The sequence below is a fragment of the Lithobates pipiens genome, unplaced genomic scaffold (assembly GCF_037356315.1).
Source record: "Lithobates pipiens isolate NorthernLeopardFrog02 unplaced genomic scaffold, aLitPip1_a1.2 Scaffold_51, whole genome shotgun sequence".
In the NCBI taxonomy this organism is placed as follows: Eukaryota; Metazoa; Chordata; class Amphibia; order Anura; family Ranidae; genus Lithobates; species Lithobates pipiens.
The window spans coordinates 3,081,091-3,101,008 of NW_027507874.1; the positions used below are offsets into that span (position 1 = coordinate 3,081,091).

At 45.1% G+C, this 19,918-nt stretch overlaps 1 protein-coding gene across 1 annotated transcript in view; it reads right to left on the reverse strand.

Annotated features, from left to right (window-relative positions):
* Nucleotides 1-1,166: 1,166 nt before the first annotated feature.
* LOC143957121 (uncharacterized) overlaps nucleotides 1,167-19,918 on the reverse strand; it is a 42,795-nt gene continuing 24,043 nt past the window's right edge. The window contains 2 exon segments of the mRNA XM_077467268.1: nucleotides 1,167-2,096; nucleotides 2,099-2,830. Of these exon segments, the coding sequence (XP_077323394.1) occupies nucleotides 1,900-2,096; nucleotides 2,099-2,830 (929 nt within the window). The 3' untranslated portion in view covers nucleotides 1,167-1,899.

The window sequence follows — 19,918 nt, forward strand, 5'->3', positions numbered from 1 at the left end:
TTTAGGCTGGGTTCACACTATCTTCACATGCGGCTCACAGCAGGGGTCCGGTGCACCCCCGGTCACCATTTCAGGTCCGATTTCAGCAAGCATTTTTGGCTGAATTTGGACCTGAAACAGACCAAAAGATGCATGGGGCTCCTGTGCAGATTCGCACTGGAGCCGCAGTTGAGATATGTGAACCAGCTCCATAGAGAGCCAGTCAAAATCTGATATCGCAAATTGGATGCAGAGAAGCCGCATCCAATTCGCAAGAGTGGGAACCCAGCCTAAGGGACTCCAAGATGCATGAACAGGAGATACACTTTATTGTCAAAAGTATTGGGACACCCACATTTACACATACATAAACTTTGTTGACATCCCAGTTTTAGTCCGTAGGGTTCAATATTGAGTTGGTCCACCCTATGGTAGGAACTTGACTGGCCTGCACGGAGTCCTGACCTCAACCCGATAAAACACTTTTGGGCTGAATTAGAGCAGAGACTGCGAGCCAGGCCTTTTCATCCACATCAGTGCCTGCCCTAACATATGCTCTTCTGGAAGAAAAGTCAAACATTCCCATAGACACACTTCTAAACCTTGTGAACAGCCTTCCCAGAAGAGTTGAAGGTGTTATAGCTGCAAAGGGTGGGACAACGTAATATTGAACCCTATGGTCTAAGACTGGGACGCCATTACAGTTCATGTGCGTGTAAAGACAGGCGTCACAATACTTTTGGTAATATAGTGTATATCATCAGGGTCTGCCCAGGTGGCGAAGAAGAGGATGGGTGACCCCGTAGGAACATAATATGGTACCATGGGGACAAAGTGGATGCAGGAAGCTCAGCCTTCACATCACTGAAAGAGAGATCCTGTAAATGTGTCATAATGTGGAAATTTGCTATGCAAATGCATGCAGCTGAGAGCTTTACGCTTTAAGCAGAACCCTTGGCATGGCTGAGAAGTGATAAACATGGATTCCAGATATCAAAAATCTTCACTGGCCCGTATATACCAGGCTGATATAATGTATGTGAAATTTCAGGGAATAGGACATATACACAGTATGAAATTCCAGCTCCTATCATGAAAATTTGTATAATGTAAAATGTGAACCAATTCCCCTCTTCTGGCCTATACTCAGTAAAAGACATCAACATCCAAGAATTACACACCAGGAATGCATTTTGTATTTTTTAATGCAACACTGAAACCGAACGTATATACTTATACTTAAAAGACCGCTCCTGGGTAGCACATTGGTTGAATATTGCTCTGTTTAAAGTGGTTGTAAACCCTTCCATATACCCGGTGAAGTCGCTGGCTTTGGGTGATACACAGAAATGCAACAAATCCCCCTATATTAAGTAGTACCTGTTTATCTGCAGCCTTCTCTGCATTCCTTCAAAGTGCTGAATTTATAACGCTTGTCTGGGAATTCAGGGAAAAAAAAAAAAAAAAAAAGGGGGCGCAGAGCCAAAGTTACACTCTGTAGAGCTCAGTGAGGAGAGTTTTGAGAGCTGACTGGAAGAGCCCCCCTCCCCCCATTCACAGCTCACAGGAACAGTGCTGAGGCTGTCACTCTGCTGGACCTCCCTCCCCTGCCTTATCTCTTAGTGTAAGGAAAACTTGTCAGAAGTGATTTATTCTGATAGCAGAGGAAGGAGACAGCAAACAAAAATGACACTTAGTGCTTTTAATTGAGACAGGTGCACACCTTATATATATATATATATATATGCTTTGTCTGAGGTTTACAACCACTTTAAGTGACTAGCGGTTGTCCAACATCTTTCAAAAGACAGCTTGACTGAGTCCAACGACAAAGACCCTTGTGTGGACAAAGATTAATTTGCCGGCCAGATGGTGATACAGGAACCACCTTGTCCTCTGCAGGGAGGGAGACATGAGAGTTTATATAAAAACTGTCCACAGCCTGAGCAATAAATAATTTTTTTTTACTCTGAGTGTTCTGGGTGAGATTTGTTTTTTGAGCGAGGAGTCCATCACAGGGTGGGAAAACGACTTCTCTCCAGTGTGAAGCCTTGCATTCCTGGCAAGAAGAAGTCTTTTTGAAATACGTTTCCTGCAAACCGTGCATGAATATGGCTACTCCCCTTGTGAGCCTTTTCGTGGATTGTAAGAACCGATTTCCTGGAAAAACATTTTCCACACTCAAAACACGCAAATGGCTTTTCCCCTGTGTGAGTTCTTGCGTGCGCAATAAGATTGGCTCTCAGAGAGAAACACCTTCCGCACTCTGAGCATGAATAGGGCTTCTCCCCGGTGTGGATCTTCTCATGCCTAAGAAGGTTTGACTTCTCCGAAAAGCGCTTCCCGCATTCCGAACATGAAAAGGACTTCTCTCCTGTGTGGACTTTTTCGTGTCTAATAAGGTTTGATTTTTGGGAGAAGCATTTCCCACATTCTGAACATGAAAAAGGGTGCACTCTTGTGTGAGTTCTTTGATGTGAAACAAGGTGGGCACTCTGCTTAAAGGACTTTCCGCAGTCCATACAGGAAAATGGCTTCTCTCCTGTGTGAGACCTCTGGTGTGTAGCAAGTTTTGATCTTTCACTAAAACATTTTCCACAATCGGGACATGGAATGCCCTTCGAACATCCATGATCTTCATGCATTGCAACGGGTTGAAAATCGTCAGAAAACCACCCCCCATGTGAAAAGGGACCAGATGACAGATCTGCACTGTAAGGGGCTGGGTGGAGATTAGGGATAATGGAGCTTTCTTTTGTTGAATCAGATATGATGTCATCCTCGTCTTCTAGTTCACAATCTGGATAAATAATAGAATGATTCTCTGTGTTATTCCTTAAATATGGTTCATCTGAATGAAATGGAAGGGAAATAATAATGGTTAAAGTGTCACTAAATCCACATCATAAAAAAAACTATCAATAAATGGTGTATTACATACTTTTCATACTCACTCAGTCACTAAGAGATTTGTTTTCTGTATTCTGCAAAAAACCTGGTTGATCCTGCTGCTCTTTATCTCCCCCTTCTCTTCATGTACCAAATTCAGCTAGGGATTTAGCAAAGCAGTGTTGGCAGCTCTGCACATGCTCAGTTTTTCAGTGAGTTCCTTTGCTAAGCATTTCCACCCTATCACATCTGAGCAGCCCATGTGACTTTAGAGGCACACATGTAAGTGTATACACAGGGATAAAATACAGTCCACTCCCTCACTCCTCCTTCATGTCCACTAAACAGCTAAACACAACATGGGGGGAGATATTAAATGTAGACTAATGGAGGCTTAACCTCCCTGTTATTCTAAGGCATGACACAGCCTGTGACTGCCAGAAATCCACCCACACCGTGTTATTTCCACAAAATAATAAAGATTTAATTTCAAAATATATATTGCATGACAATTTAAAACAGTTAATATCCATAAATTATTTATTTTTACTCTGTATTCCAAAGGCTGTCCTTTATTTTGAACATGTGACCAGCAGAGGAGGACTCGAAGCTCCTCCTGGTTAAGTTTCCCTGCAGACAGGCTGGGAAAGAGAGTTAGGGCATTGATTAGGAAAATTGTACTTAGTAGGGCTGAAACAACTAATCGATTATAAATATAGTAATCGATTAATTGGCCAGTAACATAATGGGGTTGAAAAAAACGAAAATTAGCCCTTTATAGTACAAAAAGAGCAAATCGCTACTGTAAATATTACCGCCTTACAGTAGCGATTATCTGCTCTTTTTATACTAGGGCTAATTTTTTTTTTTTTTAACCCCATTAATAAACATCTTAGGCCTGGTTCACACTTATGCATTTTTTGGTGCTTTTTGCAGCACGGCTGGGCGAAACTAAGTTACCTTACGTCGCTTCGTCTTTTTTTTTGGCCACTAGGGCCGAGCGTGATCAGATACCACCAAAATAAAGCTGTATTTGCGGGGGGGGGGAAGGATGTAAAATTTGTTTGGGTACAATGTCGCACGACCGCGCAATTTTCAGTTAATGTGACGGAGTACCGTATCGCAAAAAATGGCCTGGTCATTAAGCAGCCAAATCTTCCGGGGCTGAAGTGGTTAACATGGTTTCCTATGGGACACGTTCACATCTATGCCTTTTTTAGCTGCTACGTATTTGGAAAGGGTCAAGGACTTTTTTCAACGCAAAACTGTGCTTTTTTTGTTTCAATATACTTCAGTGGAGAAGCTGTGTTTTTTAATGTGCCCAATAAATTGGTAAAAAAAAAAATCTAAAAACGTGAATCACAGCAAAATCACGTGCGCAAAAATCAAAACGCACAGGAAAAAAAATCACTACAAAAACAGATCAAAAGCAAACTGCATAGGTGTGTACCAAGCCTTATGCTGACCACAGGGATCAATTTTCAGAAGAGAAAATTCATACGAAAAAAATCTTTGTACATTTGCTGAATGAAAGAATGTTTGAAATTTTCACTTGATTTTAACATTCTGTTTAAAATGAATGTCTGAACGAAAACCACAAACATTGTCTGAAAATTCCTTTGTCCAAGAAATATTCTATTTCTAAATTTTCCCGTCACTGTGGTTGAAAACTAACATTGATTTGACACCACTAATGATTAGAAAATCGAACGAACGTTCTGAAAAATAGGATTTTTAAAACGGCTTACCTGTAAAATCCTTTTCTTTGATGCACATCTGGGGACACAGAGCCATAGTAAAAACGATGTGGGTTATATCTGCGTATCAGGTGCTGGACACTGGCACGCCCCTTAAGGCTTGAACTTCCCCCCATATAACCCCTCCATTAGTGGGAGTCCTCAGTTTTGTAGCCAAGCAAAGTGTATAAGAAGAAGAAGGGAGGAACCTCTGTGTCCCCAGATGTGCATCAAAGAAAAGGATTTTACAGGTAAGCTGTTTTAAAAATGCTATTTTCTTTTCTTACATCAGGGGACACAGAGCCATAGTAATAACTATATGGGATGTCCCATAGCAATGGCAACTGAAGGGGGGAGAAAGAATCAAGGAAACAGGAGGCCAGAGGACTCATACCGCAGCCTGCAGTGTATGCTGTGCCCAAAAGGCAATATCCTCATGACCTTTAATATCGATTTGATAAAATCGGATAAACGTCTGCACCAAAGACCAAGTTGCGGTCTTACAGATCTGAGCCATAGAGCGCTGATGATGCACCGCCCAAGAGGCACTAATCGCCCTGGATGAGTGTGCTCTTAATCTGAGAAGGAAGAATGTTCTTCTTTAAGCTGAGGCTTGAACAATCACTTGACAAACCCATTTGGAAAATAGTGGATCTTGACGCTGCCTTGTCCATATCTTGGACCCTCTGGCAGTACAAACAAAACTGGTGTTTTGCAAACCTGAGCGGTCGCCTTTAAATAGATTCTGATCGCTCTTACTACAGCAAGAGACTGTAGTGCTTTCTCTTCCCCAGATTAAGGCTTCTGGGGAGAAAGAAAGAAGAATAATATCTTGGTTTAACTGAAAACCTGTTACCACTTTTGGTAAGAATTCAGGATGAGGACATCAAACCACCTCATCCTTATACATGATGAAATATGGCTCTTACAAGACAGAGACGTTATTTCCGATACTCTTCTAGCAGAAGAAATGGCAAGCAAAAAAAGATTCTTTCTTGTCAAAGAACCAAGAGAATTTCCCATAAGTTTGAAATGGCCGATTCAGCAAAGCCGAAAAGACCAATTTTAAATCCTAAGGATTTAAAGGTGCCTTGATAGGGGGATAAACCAGGTTACCCCCTGAATAAGCTATGCACCAAGAGTGGGAAGCAAGAGGCCATAGGAAAAGACATTGACATGGTCTGGATCTGGCTCTTGATAAAAGTCAAGGCCAGCTTCATTTTAGATCCCATATGCAGGAATCCTGCCTATTGACAAACTTCCTGGAGTGCCAACCCCTGGATCCATACCAAGAAACCTTCCAGATTCTATAGTAAGTGATTCTGGAATCAGGCTTCCTGGCATTAATCAAAGTAGACACTACTGAAGGAGATCACCTACGATTTTTTTATAGAGTGGGATTCAACAGTCAAACCTGTTAAACTCCTTGTCCGTAAAGTAGGATGAAATACCAGACCTTGTGCAAGAAGGTCTGGCTATAATGGCAGAGTCTAAAGGACTTCTACTGCCCTGTTTATGATCTCGATCTCGAAAAATAAAAGATCTTCTGAGACCTGCAGAATCACCTCCTATTCCTGCTTAATCCTGTGGAGAAGGCGTGGAAGTAGCAGAGCTGGAGGAAATGCATAGATCAGTGAAAACTGATCCCCTGGGAAGACTAATGTGTCTGTTCCGCCTGCTAGCCGGACCCCTTGTTTGACATAAAGCTGTCGACCTTATTAATGAATCTGGACGCGAATAGGTCCATGTCCGGAATACCCCATCTGACATATTGCTAGTAAGATGTCGGGGTGAAGAGATCATTCTCCCGGAAATAATTGTTGGCGTCTCAAGTAGTACGCCTGAAATATTAAAATTGCTGATTGTGTTCTGCCAACGCTAGAACATTATTCACCTCTTTTTTGGGCTGCACAACTTCTCGTGTCTCCCCTGGCGATCGATGTAAGCCACCGCCGTGGCTCTGTCAGACTGAATCCTGTCAAGACAGTCCTGTAATCTGACTGCCAAGATTCTATGGCCAGATGTACTGCCTTAAACTTCCAACAAAGTTGATAGGCAAGGTCCTCTAACCTGGACCATCTCCCCTGGACAGAATCTTCTTCCAGGGCTGCTCCCCAGCCTAGAAGGCTGGTATCTGTCGTTAACACCTTGCAGGATAAAGATTTTCCCTCCTGCTTGATGGCTCCCAACATAGGTCAGAGCCTAAATTGGTGGTTGTCAAGCGTATTGGAAACAAACAAGGCCAGAATCCTCTTTATTCCAGACCGACAGGATGGTGTCTTGAAGCAGTCTTTGAATAAAACAGTGTGTAAGGGACGGCCCTGAAGGGGCCCACCATTACCCCTAAAAAATCTCCTGCAGCTGAACAAAGGAATTTTTCTTTATCCTGATAAGTTGGATTAGTCCTACAATGGAACTGATTCACGTCTAGGGTAAGAATACCTTCTACCGTATGGTATCTATAACCAGCCCACAAGTAACCTCCTTGATGGTTTTAAGGAGAATCTTCCTAGGCTAAAAATCCAACCTAGAGATTTCAGATATCTACAGCTGAGATCAGACTCTGTTTTTAGACCTGAGGCTGAATGATCTATTAAAAGTAGATCCTTTTAATAGGCTAGGACTGTTATGCCTTGAGCCCTTAACCTGGCTAAAGGAGGTGTCAGAATCTTTCAGAACACTGGTAGTGCTGTGGCTAAGCTGAATGGCAGTGCCACGATTGAAAAAAATTATTTTATATTTCAAACCGCAGAAATTTCTGGTAAGCGGGAAACTTTGGCACATGGAGATATGCAGGATGGACACAGCCGATCGAATTATGAAAGGATCGGATGTTCAAGTGCCAATTCAGATCTCCGAGATCTAGAATGGGTCTTACCTCTCTGTTTGGCTCTGAGACCTTAAAGTGGGATTTCACTGTGGAAAAATATATTAAAAGCCAGCAGCTAAAAATACTGCAGCTGCTGACTTTTTTAATAAATGGACACTCACCTGTCCCGGGGTCCAGCGATGCTGGCAGCCGAGGCCAATCGATCACTCGGCTCTCGGCTGCTGCCGCCACCATTCTAGGTGAGGGAATCAGGAAATGAAGCGCTGCGGCTTCACTTCCAGGTTCCCTACTGCGCATGTGCGAGTCGCGCAGCGCAATAGGAATTGTCCGCACTGCCTCTGGGACCCGCGTGTGTCCCAGCAGACAGCACGCAGGGACAGGAAGAGGCATAGACTCCCGTGGGAGTCTATGCCCGGAAGTGGGTGTAAATACCTGTCTTTGACAGGTATCTGCACCCCATCCCCCCTAAAAGGTGCCAATTGTGACACCGGAGGGGGGGGAGGGTTCCAATCAGTGGAAGTTCCACTTTAGGGTGGAACGCCGCTTTAAAAGGTTTGCGCCAAATAAAGCCCTGTTCCACTAAGAGAATCTCTGATATCACCAACTGGGATAACAGCTGACCCCAGAGGCCAAAAATAAATATTTTTTATTTTTTTTCTCTGGAACCTTAGGAGCATTCTTTGAGGAGGCAGACACTCGTGCATAAAGACTGCCACATCAGCAGCCCCAAGGACCCCACAGGCAGCGCCCAAACAGGACCCGAACCCCGGACCCTCAGATTGAAAGCCGACTGGGCCATCCAGGCTCTTGAAACTCTAGATGTAACCTAGAGAAGAAAATCGAGAATCAAGAAATCCCTCTGCTCTTAACATTGTTCCTGACAGACTTTGAGAATCACAGGACCTTTCCCCTCACCCGAACGAGTGGGGGTACTCCATTCATGAGAAGGCCTGGGCATTCTGCTTTATGGGCTTTCTGCCCCCAAGATCCTGGTGCTGCCCCTGGGAACTAAGGCATAGGAGAGGCTGCACGATTAAAAGGAGAAGTGTTTGAACCTCCTTTTACTGGTAAAGAGAGCTTTACCCCTTTTGGATGTACTTATCCATTCTAAATAGTCGTATCCCAGGAAGGGACACAGACTGGCTAAGGGTTTTCACCTGGTGCTTCGGCTGATTAATATTTCAGCCACAGACCTCTGCAAAAATGCACTAGTCCAAGTATAAGCCATAGGGCTTAAACGATCGAGTCCTTCATAGCATCTGTGAGAGACAGTGAGTCAAATACACCAGCCCCTTGCCAGGCCTGCTGATCAGGCAGAACTTTCAGGTATCTCACACCTGTTCCTTAACCCTTTGGAGTCCATATTCCAATGCATTGGCGTGACTCAAAATGTGCTCCACCAAAAAATAGTGGAGCAGACGTTAAAAGGGTTAATGGACTGAGCTACTTCAATTGCAGCCAGAACTGCAAAAGACATGTTGTCTTTAAAAGGAAAATCCAACCTTAACTTTCTGGATCCTTTAACATCAGTCCACTGGACATGTGAGACTCTGCTCACTGAGGGGATTGCAGCATTAAGAGCTGGAACTCCCCCATTTCTTTCATAGAAATGTTCCCATTCAGAATACATAGCTATGCATGAATCCCCAGGTGAGGGAGGGTCAAATGAACCCTATTAGAGGTAGATACCTCAAGAGCCTGTGCTGCAGGCAACAAAAGGGTTAAGTTAAGGGAGTACACAAACACCTGACCTGTGCGGCTACTCCTTCCCTGTTAGGATCCTCCGAAGATGAAATATAAGTATCTTCCAATATTTGGAAAGATCTACCTGATCCCCAGCCTCCTGCACCTCAACAAAAGGGCCCAGAGGACTAGATGGGAATCTGCTATGTTTAGTCCTACTATGGAGAGACATCATAGCAATAATCTTTTAAATAGTAGAAGAAAAAACCTGTTTGTATGAAATACACAGGGACAGAAGTGTTCTAACCTTGGCGGCTCATCTGACTGGCCGTATTTTTCTTTTTACCTCTCAGGGGAGGAAGACATACTTTTGGAAGGGTTTTTAGTTTGTTGTATACCATTAACCCCTTAGAACCCTTAGGCCGCGTACACACGCGCGGACTGTTCGCCCAACTTTGTCCGTCAAACAGTTTCGGCAAACAGTCCGCTCAAACTTAGCATGGACGGACATGGCCACACACGACGGACGAACAGTTTGCTGAAACCGTGCGCGATGACGTGAACGGCACGTACGACGGGACGAAAAATACGACGTCCTATACACTGCATTATAGCTTTCGGCGTGAAAATCCTTTCTGAGCATGCGCGCAACTTTGTTTGACGAACAAGCCTACACACGAGCGGACTGTTCGCTGAAACAAGGTTTCAGCGGACAGTTTTTCAGAAATTCCGAAAAACCTTGTCCGTCAAACTGTCCGCTGAAACTGTCCGCTGAAAGCCCACACACGAGCGGACTGTCCGCCCAAACACTGTTCAGCGGACAAAGTTGGGCGAACAGTCCGCTCGTGTGTACGCGGCCTTAGAGGAGTTCCTGGTCACTTTGTTACTCATAGCTTACAGTACAAAGCAGAGGCAGTACCAGCAAAAGAATGTTTCACTTGCTAGGCTATAGTACAGTACAATAACTGCTATTAATCCTAGCTATACAGTACAAGGTTGTCAAAAGGGAAATGCCTGTGTCCCCAAACCTGACCAGCAACCACTCTGCTCTGTCCCTCTAACGCCATGCAGCAGCTTCTCTTGCAGAGCTCTAAACTACTTCCTCCACGTGTGGTCGGCGTCTGACGTTGTTTAGCCATGCCCCCCACGCGAAACCCCCCCCCCCCCCTTCTCTTTCAACAGGGAAGTGTGTGAAGTGCGGGCGGCGGTGAGGGGGGTTAAATCCTCTGCCTAACAAGCGACCACGACCTGCCCAAAAAACTTCTTCTTTTTTTCTTTATTTAAGATAGACATGACATGACAACACAATACATGGAAGGAGAGATTCCTGAGAGAATCTCCCCCTACCTTTCCTCGCAGCAGGGTTTATCAGAGATGAAAAAATAAAAATAAAATATCTTCGCCCTTCACGGTAGGCTCTGAGACCTTGAAAGGAAACCTTCAGGAACAGGGGTACACTCAGGTAATCCTGGACCTACGAGAAGATCTTGCCAGTAAACTTTTATTGGCTTTACTACCAAAAAGTACTGGATCCCAGGGCCCAGCTTTAAAAGCATTCGCAAGCAAAACCTTGTGTCTTCGGATGACGAGGCCCGGGTACCATTCATTTAGTCCATTACGGAGACATCAGAACGGATCCGGTCAGGATGGCTGGCTCTCATCAAAGCAGCTGCCCGTGGAGCTCAGTACACACATCCTTACACGTGCCCAACACCTTAGACACTGGCAAAAAAACGAAGGACTCCCAGTAATGGGAGGGGTTATATGGGGGAAGTTCATGCCTTAAGGGGCGTGCCAGTGTCCAACACCTGATACGCCGATATAACCCACATAGTTATTACTATGGCTCTGTGTCCCCTGATGTAAGAAAATAAACTTTTTTTTTTTGTATGACCATCATAATATATTACAGTTCTGTTTGAAAATCTGCAAAACAGTCTAACTTTTTTTTTTCCTTTAAATTAAAAAAAATTAGATCTGAGTCCGATGATATTTACCAGATTCAACCTCTAAGGCCCCTTTCACACTGGGGCGGTGCGGGCGTCGGAGGTAAAGCGCCGCTATTTTTAGCTGCGCTTTACCGTCGTTTTAGCGGCGGTCTGCGGGCGCTAGCGGGGTGGTTTTAACCCCCACTAGTGGCCGAAAAAGGGTTAAAACCGCCCGCAAAGCGCCGCTGCAGCGGCGCTTTGCCGGCGGTATTGCCGCGCTGTCCCATAGATTTCAATGGGTAGGAGCGGTGAATACACCGCTCCTTCACCGCTCCAAAGATGCGGCTAGCGGGACTTTTTTCACTGTCCTGCCAGCGCACCGTTCCAGTGTGAAAGCCCTCCGGCTTTCACACTGAAGTGAAAGGGGCCGGTTTTTTTCAGGCGCTACACAGGCGCTATTTTTAGCGCTGTAACGCCTGAAAACCGCCCCAGTGTGAAAGGGGCCTAATAGTATATACAGTATATCTCTTCTAATAGTATATACAGTAGATCTCTTCTATGTCTGTTATTCTCAGGGTGGATTAGAGATTTTGCTCCCTAACCATATACTGTAGTTGGTTATTTATATTTACTTTGTCATATAGATATTTAAAAATAAATTCCCTTTTTTTTTAAACTTGACTAGATTATGCACCACACTTTTTTTTAAGGTGATTAACCAATTAATCAAAACAATAAATCAGCCAACTAATGAAAATAATTGTTAGTTGCAGCCCTAGTACTTAGATGTTTTATTTTATTCAAATAGTTACAGTGCCATCATTCACATACAGAAATATTGAAATGGATAAGAACTATAAATTAGTTCAGGCACAGCCCAGTGCACTTCCTGCCGGCGGCCATCTTGGTACACCCAATAGGCCCAGCCATGGCATATAACCAGTTCTTCCCTTTTAAACCAGGATGGTTCCTACCACACACCTGTCTTCCCTAATATGGAAGCACTACCTTCACAGGCCGGATATGTTAATGATGAAGAAGCGTCCGAGTGGGAAGACCAACAACAGGCAGCAAGGCCACCTGCTGATTTAACTCCTAATCCGGCTCCGGACTCACAGTTCCGAGAGGATCTCAAACATATGCTGACAACCATGAGAAACAGTGCCCATTCTCAGCCCCTGCCCCAACACCAGTCTCGGTTACCAGAAGGGGCACTGGTGATGTATGTCGCTTTTACCCCATCACAAGCAGCAACCTTAGTGACAAGTTTGCTTGACCCAGAGAAACAGCCAATGCCCTTCTACCGCAGGATAGTGCAGATATAAGAAACTTATTAAGCTGCCTGGAGAGACTTGATCAGCCTATGCCAAATTAAAGCAGGACATGTCTTTTGGCCAGTTATGCAGGCGGCCCTACTATGATGTCTGCCTGACAAGTGCCACTTCCTACACCTCAGGCGTGGAGTTCTGTGCACAACTCCGCGACTGGGCAAAGGAGAAATTGGCAGATCAGACCACCACAATCCAAGATATTGCCCAAGATAAAGGGGAGTCTGTGGAGAAGTATCATGCTAGACTCATACAGGCCTTTGATGATCTGGCCTTCTCCCTCTATGAAAAGACACACACACACACACACACACACACACACACACACACGTTATCATCTGCTTTTGTCTCAGGACTCAGAGAGGATATCAGAAAAAGCCTGATGGTGGCCCACCCTGAATATCACTCAATGAAAATGTCCGATTTACTGTTGGTGGCCAGAGGGATAGAAAACCAAAAAGGAAAAAAAACAACGCCCCTCATGGTAACACAAGACGAAGATCCCGCCTACACTCGTCCACCACCACTGCCCAATACCAGGGAAAAGATCATCTGTTACAACTGTGGGAAGCGGGGTCACATCAGAAGAGTATGCAGAGCCCCAAGACATCGGAGACAAGACAGGGATCCCGCCGAAGGGCGACGTGGACATGAACCTCCACCACCACGCCCCAACTCATGCTAGGAAATTAGAAAACCCGTGTCACCCCTTATGACAGTGTCCTCAAATGAGACTGGGGGACCCCTAGCAAAGGTCACGTTACCTATACAAGGAAAACCTACCACTTTTCTCATTGACATGAGTGCAGCCAGGAGTGTGTTGAGGGCTGAGGACCTGCCTGATAATTCTTTCCTTTCCACTATTGATGTTTCCTGCGTGGAAGTGGATGGGGTGCCCCGCTCCAGTCCACTCACTGAGCCTCTCCAAGTGGGGACATTTCCTAATTTGCTTACCAGATTTGTGGTGTCCTCTACATGTCCCTTGAATCTACTAGGAGCTGATGTGCTGTCCAGACTACAGGCGTCAATCATTTTCACACCTATGGGGGGGTGAAGTTACATACTCCCCTATCCTTGGAAGACTCATCTGCTTTGTGTTCTCTGCCTCTCCTGATGACACTTCATGGAGCAATAACTCCAAGTTCAATACCAAAAGAAGTACTTGACAGAATTCCTGCGTGTCTATGATCCACAGGACCGGAAGACAACTGTCACTTAAAGGTGCTACCAGTTTCAGTCAAGTTCAAAGAGGGCGCATCATTGCCCCGGAAACCACAATAACCCCCCTAATGTTAGCTCAATCTGCAGCTATTTTGAAGCATGTCAAGGCCCTCGTGTCAGATGGAGCCCACCCTGCGCATCTCCATGCAACACACCTCTGTTCTCTAGGAAGAAGAGAACCCCTAAAAGAGAACCAGATACTTGCAGGGGTGTCCCTGACTGCAAAGTACCTCACAGTGGTGGACCATGCAAACGCTCTCTTCAGTGTCCACCCTCACCCCTCCTGCTGGTACCTTTTGCATTCACCCACGAAAAGACAGCAACATACCTAAACAGTTATGCCAGAAGGGGCACAGAACTCTCCAAGCTAGTTTGCAAATGCTACGGCTATCATCCTTGACACATAACAAGAGGATCACCTGGAAGTGATTCTCCTCCAATATGTTGATGACCTTCTCCACTGTGCAGCTGACTTACCCACTGTTGAAGTCACCTCAGAAAGCCAGTTGTGCTATCTTGCCAAACAGGGCTGCAAAACCTCAAAGCCCAAATTGCAGTGGTGCTCAACATCTGTAATTGTTCTTGGACACTGTCTTGTCCCATGGGACAAGACACCTCACTGAAGACAGGGTGAAAGCAATCTCTGACATCCCACTGCTTTCATTCCTTCCTTGGACTAATTTCCTATTGCAGAGCATGGATTCCAGAAGGCTCCCTACTGATACAAGCTTTGTATGATACCCTGAAAGCAGACCCCTTCCAGATGTCTCCTGAAGCAATATCCAACTTTGAGGCCTTCAAGCACACCATCTCTGGTGCTAGGGCTCCCAGACTACGACAAAACGTTCAAGCCCTTTGTATCTGAACATCTGGGACATGCTACAGGTGTACTCGCCCAATCACACGGCATCTGCCAATGCCCTATAGCAGTGATGACGAACCTTGGCACCCCAGATGTTTTGGAACTACATTTCCCATGATGCTCCAGTACACTGCAGAGTGCCAGAGCATCATGGGAAATGTAGTTCCAAAACATCTGGGGTGCCAAGGTTCGCCATCACTGCCCTATAGGATATTATTCCTGTCGGCTGGATGCGATAGCAAGAGGAGGCCCATCGTGTCTGTGAGCTGTCTTTGCTGTACAAGCCTTGTTTGACAAAACTTTGGACTTGGCTCTCGGACTCTGCCTCGTTCTGCTTGCTCCCCATGACATTGCTCCCATACTCCACCAAGATCCAGCCGAAACATCTGTCCATTGCCAGACACTTGAGACTCCTGTGTTCCTACCTTCTAGACAGCATTACTCTATTACGTTGTCAAACACTGAAACCTACCACCCTTCTTCCACTTCTCAAGGGGGGAAAGGAGGAGGAGTCAAGTCTTGACTTGTCACCCCATGACTGCATCGAACTAATGCGGCTGGAAACCACGCATCTCCCCACCGTGAGTGAAATACCCCTGCAGGATCCAGGTCACCACTGAAAACTCGGTTCTCCAAACTGAAACCTTACCGCCGGGGATGTCTGCACAGGTGGCAGAGCTAGAGGCACTTACTACAGCATGTAAATTGGCAGAGGGAAAAAGAGCCAACATTCATACGGACTCAAGATATACTTTCAGCGTTGCCCATGATTTTGGTGTTATCTGGAAGGACAGAGGGTTCCTGACGGCTGCAGGAACTCCTGTGAAACAGCTCAGCCATCAAGGACTTGGACGCCCTGCTTCTCCCAACCCAAGTGACTATTCTAAAAGTAAAAGCACACAACAAACTCAACTCGAAGGAAGCTCGAGGCAATCTAGCCGATTCAGCTGCCAAACAGACAGCCAGTGGTCCACGGGAAGTGGACAGCAGGGTGGTAGAAGAAGACGACTCCGTGCTTATCCTACAGACTCTCCCATTGGACAGAGTTTATCTGAAATAATTACAGGAAGCAGCAAGTCCGGATGAGAAGGAAAGCTGGAAACGAAGAGGAGGAACTCTCAGAGATGGACTATTCGAGTGCAACAAGAAGCCTTGTCTACCCAGGAGTATGTACCCAGCCATGGTGCAATGGGGAAATGGAACTGCCCACTTGACAAAGACTCTTATGAACTTATGCGTTACTTCATTGACCAACAACTTCTGCAGATCATGCACTATCTGCAACAAATGTAACCCAGAATGTACAGAAAAGGCACAGAAGAAGCACCTGGCAAAAGCTCTATACCCCTTCCAGAGGATACAAATTGATCACTCCCAAATGCCAAAGGAGTGGCAGATTGGAATACGCCCCCTAGTGGAGGTGGACATGACTGCCAGGACCACAGCTAAGGAACTACTGAGTGAGATAGTATGTAGATTTGAGGTCCCAGAGGTGATAGAGAGTGATCAGGCCCAGCCTTCACAGCAACCCTTACAAAAGATTAGGGCAGCACTGGGGGGTTCAGTTGGCTCTACACACCCCTTACCACCCTCAAAGTAGCGGGAAGGTAGAAAGGATAAAAGGGACACTAGAAAAACAGGATGTTAAAGATGGCCCAAAAGACTAACAAGAGTCGGCCAGACAGTTTGCCCATTGCCCTGTTCAGTGTCAGACACACTTCTCGGGGGTAATATGCCCTATCCCCTTATAAAATTTAGTTTGGTTCAGCCCCCAGACTTGGCTGTCACTTTCCACAACAGTTACAGTTGCAATCTGATGTGTTGACTAATTATGTAACCGCATTATCACGAGAATTAACCCAAATGCATGTCCAGGTGTTTTCTTCCATTCCAGATCCTGAATTAGATACAGGAACACACCAACTACTGCCTGGAGATTGGGGGCTGGTAAAGAAATTTGTGAGAAAACATTCTCTTGAACCCAGATATGATGGTCCATTCCAAGTTTTGCTGACCACAGCCACCTCAGTCGAATTGGCCCGGGAAGAATACCTGAATACATGCTTCCCACTGCAAGAAAGCTCCACCCCCAAGGACAAGATCCCACCCACTTCATGACGACCATGCTGCATATCCTTTTTCTGTTTGGTCTAGGGGGGAGGCCCAGGAGGTGACCATCACAAAAAAAAAAAAATGATAACATGATTACATTTTGGTATAACTCTTCAGGTACACATGTGACCACCTTTACCTTTGATTACTGTGACATAGTACCTTGTGCGTTTGACTCTTTCATGGCAATGCCATTGGTACAGTGACATCCCTGATGGTAAGGATATATATGTGTGTTTTACAGACAGTTACTGGGGCCAGAATTGTGGTTCCTGGGAGGGACAGTGGGTTGAAACATAGGACCAGATTAGAGGGTATCTGGACCGGTGAATGTGCCCTTGAAAAGGTGATTATGCCCCTCCATATCCTAGCAGAAGATACCCCTGATACATACACTGACCCAGCACACAGTCAGAGGAGGAAGCGAGCAGCTCTCTCCGGAAGCTTTGACCCTCATGTGTACATAGATGCTATAGGGGTCCCAAGGGGGGTCCCTGATGAATTCAAAGCCAGGGATCAGGTAAAAGTTGGTTTTGAGTCTTTGATCCCCATAATAAATGTGAACAAGAATATAGATTGGATCAATTACATAAACTACAACCAACAAAGATACGTGAATTACACTAAAGATGCCCTCCAGGGAATTGCTGACCAGTTACCCCCCCCCCCCACTTCCTACATGACATTCCAGAACCGGATGGCCTTAGACATGGTGTTAGCTGAGAAAGGAAGTGTCTGTAAAATCATAGAAAAAATGGGTACCTGTTGCACCTACATTCCTGATAATACCGGCCCAAATGGTAAAGTAACTTTAGCTATAAAGAAATGAGAAGATTTGTCATTGGAGTTGAAGAAGAACTCCGGTATTACAGACCCATGGGATCAATATTTTAGCTGGATGAGTGGGTGGCAGAAGGTGCTCGCCCAGATAGGGGTAACGGTACTAATAATCCTGGTTCTTTTAGCCCCGATTGTATGCTGTATTCTACCTTTTGTAAAGAAGTTAATGAGCAAGGCTATAGACAACAGCCCACCTACATTTCTCCACCAAGAAGAAGAGGACCCTCTTATTATGGAGGATGACAAACCCTTCACACCTCTACAGTCACTCCCTGTCCAAAATCTCACAATCCTCTAGGGTTATAGGGGTAGATAGCACCTGATTGCCCTTCTCCAGCTGTATCGAGGGGGGTAGTGAACTAGTTGCTGCCCAACTCTATATACAGCTTAAAAAGAGTTGCTGAGGAGAATGGGCCAGGTGAGTAGGACCTTTAGATGAGGGACAGAAGAAAATAGCCATTTTAGGGGGGACTGTTAAGGAATCCAATGTACATAATGATAATCAGAAAATGTCTATTTGCTTATGTGTATACATGTTCCCATGCTCCTTACTTATTATGTAATATACAGATTGACTTTCTGTTCGGAGCCAAGATGGCGTCTATACCCTACATCCCCCGTGTTAGAAGAATTCATTTGAGATAAGGGAACCAGCGTCAACCAAACTTCAAGCATCAAGTTTCTTCATTTCTCTTGTATTGTAACCAATAAGATGTACCAATTAGACTGACATATCAATGACGTATCTTTCTTGATTTCCTCTTCTAATATCACATTCTAGCATTCCCTTCTCTCTCTCTTTTTTTTCTTTCTTTCTTCGGACGGCTCAAGAGGAGAATACAGGCAACAAATTGGTTAATACTCCTCTGACTGCTGTCTTATCAAAGAATTCCTAGGGTGGGGGCTCGCATCCCTGCGAGAGATCTGTCTCCTCGCACACTCCTGACTGTTCGAGGGTCAAAACTAGCACGTCAGAGGTGGTGTGGAGCAGTGGCTTATGGCCCAACTGAATCTCCAGGTAGCCACCTTCTCTCCAACCCTCTTCGTGTATATCAAACAGTAATGGACAAATACACACACAGTACAGGACATGACACCTGACACTCTTTGAACTGCAAAGATAGCTCTCGGGAAAAGCTCACCTGAGTCACATGACCAGCTAGCCTTCTTTCAAACTGCCCTAATTCACAGTTTGAGATAAACCCTCAGGAAAGCTTTCCCGAGCAGAACATTCATAGACGGTTGCAAGGCTGCCACTTCCGCAAGCCTTCTTTCAAACTGCCCTAATTCACAGCTTGAGATTAACCCTCAGAGGTCCTACACAGCCAACCTCGAGTAACCCCGTCTATAAATGCCTGCAGAATTCCACCCCACCACTAGAGGTAGAATCTAGGGGTGAGGATGGACACACGCCTGCAGCTGCACTTTCAGTCTGCTAAATTTGCAATCCTTCAGAATGACAGACACTGAACAGATAATAGTCAGCAGAAAACCATTAGCAGGTTCGTTAAAACAGCTTCAGGCGAGAAATAAGTTACCTGCCTCTTTGAACAATCGAAAGGAGCCAACAAGACAAACTCAACCAGCCAAACCAGAGAAGTCGTACAAATGGTAAGGATAAATATGCTTACCGTACTGTTAGGGCTGCGCGCTTAACCCCCTTCTCTGATCTGGCCAGCCGTTCAGTCCTGGAATGCGGTCTCCCTTCGATTGTGGCCTGAAGCCCCACGTTGGGCGCCAGTTGAAATGGATAGGAAACTATAAATTAGTTCTTGGTTATCTGCTGCTATTTCTAATTAAAAAGTATAAATGTGCATGCACATTAGAAGTAAACACTCTCTGAGATACGTTCAGTTCAGGCTACTTCTAAATTCTGATTTATTGGTGGGCGGTGTTGATATTTTATACAGAAAGATACGTCATTGATATGTCAGTCTAATTGGTACATCTTATTGGTTACAATACAAGAGAAATGAAGAAACTTGATGCTTGAAGTTTGGTTGACGCTGGTTCCCTTATCTCAAATGAATTCTTCTAACGCGGGGGATGTAGGGTATAGACGCCATCTTGGCTCCGAACAGAAAGTCAATCTGTATATTACATAATAAGTAAGGAGCATGGGAACATGTATACACATAAGCAAATAGACATTTTCTGATTATCATTATGTACTTTGGATTCCTTAACAATATGACAATGTAAATTAAACAATGTGTGTAGTATCACTTTAAACTTTAAGGAATATTGTCTAAAAGTAACTGAGATGTCTGTAAGAAAGTGCTATTATGCCTCACCCCTTCTAGCACGGCCTCAAGGAAACAAAGACATTTCCAAGGAAATTCCATGGAAACCTACACACTCTGTCCACATTTTTTCATTTTAATCGTTTAAGGACCACCTCACGCCGTTGTACGTTGGCAGAATGGCACGGCTGGGCACAAGCACGTACAGGTACGTTGCCCTTTATGTGCCCAACCGCGGGTCGCGAGTGCGCCTCAGACGGCGCACTC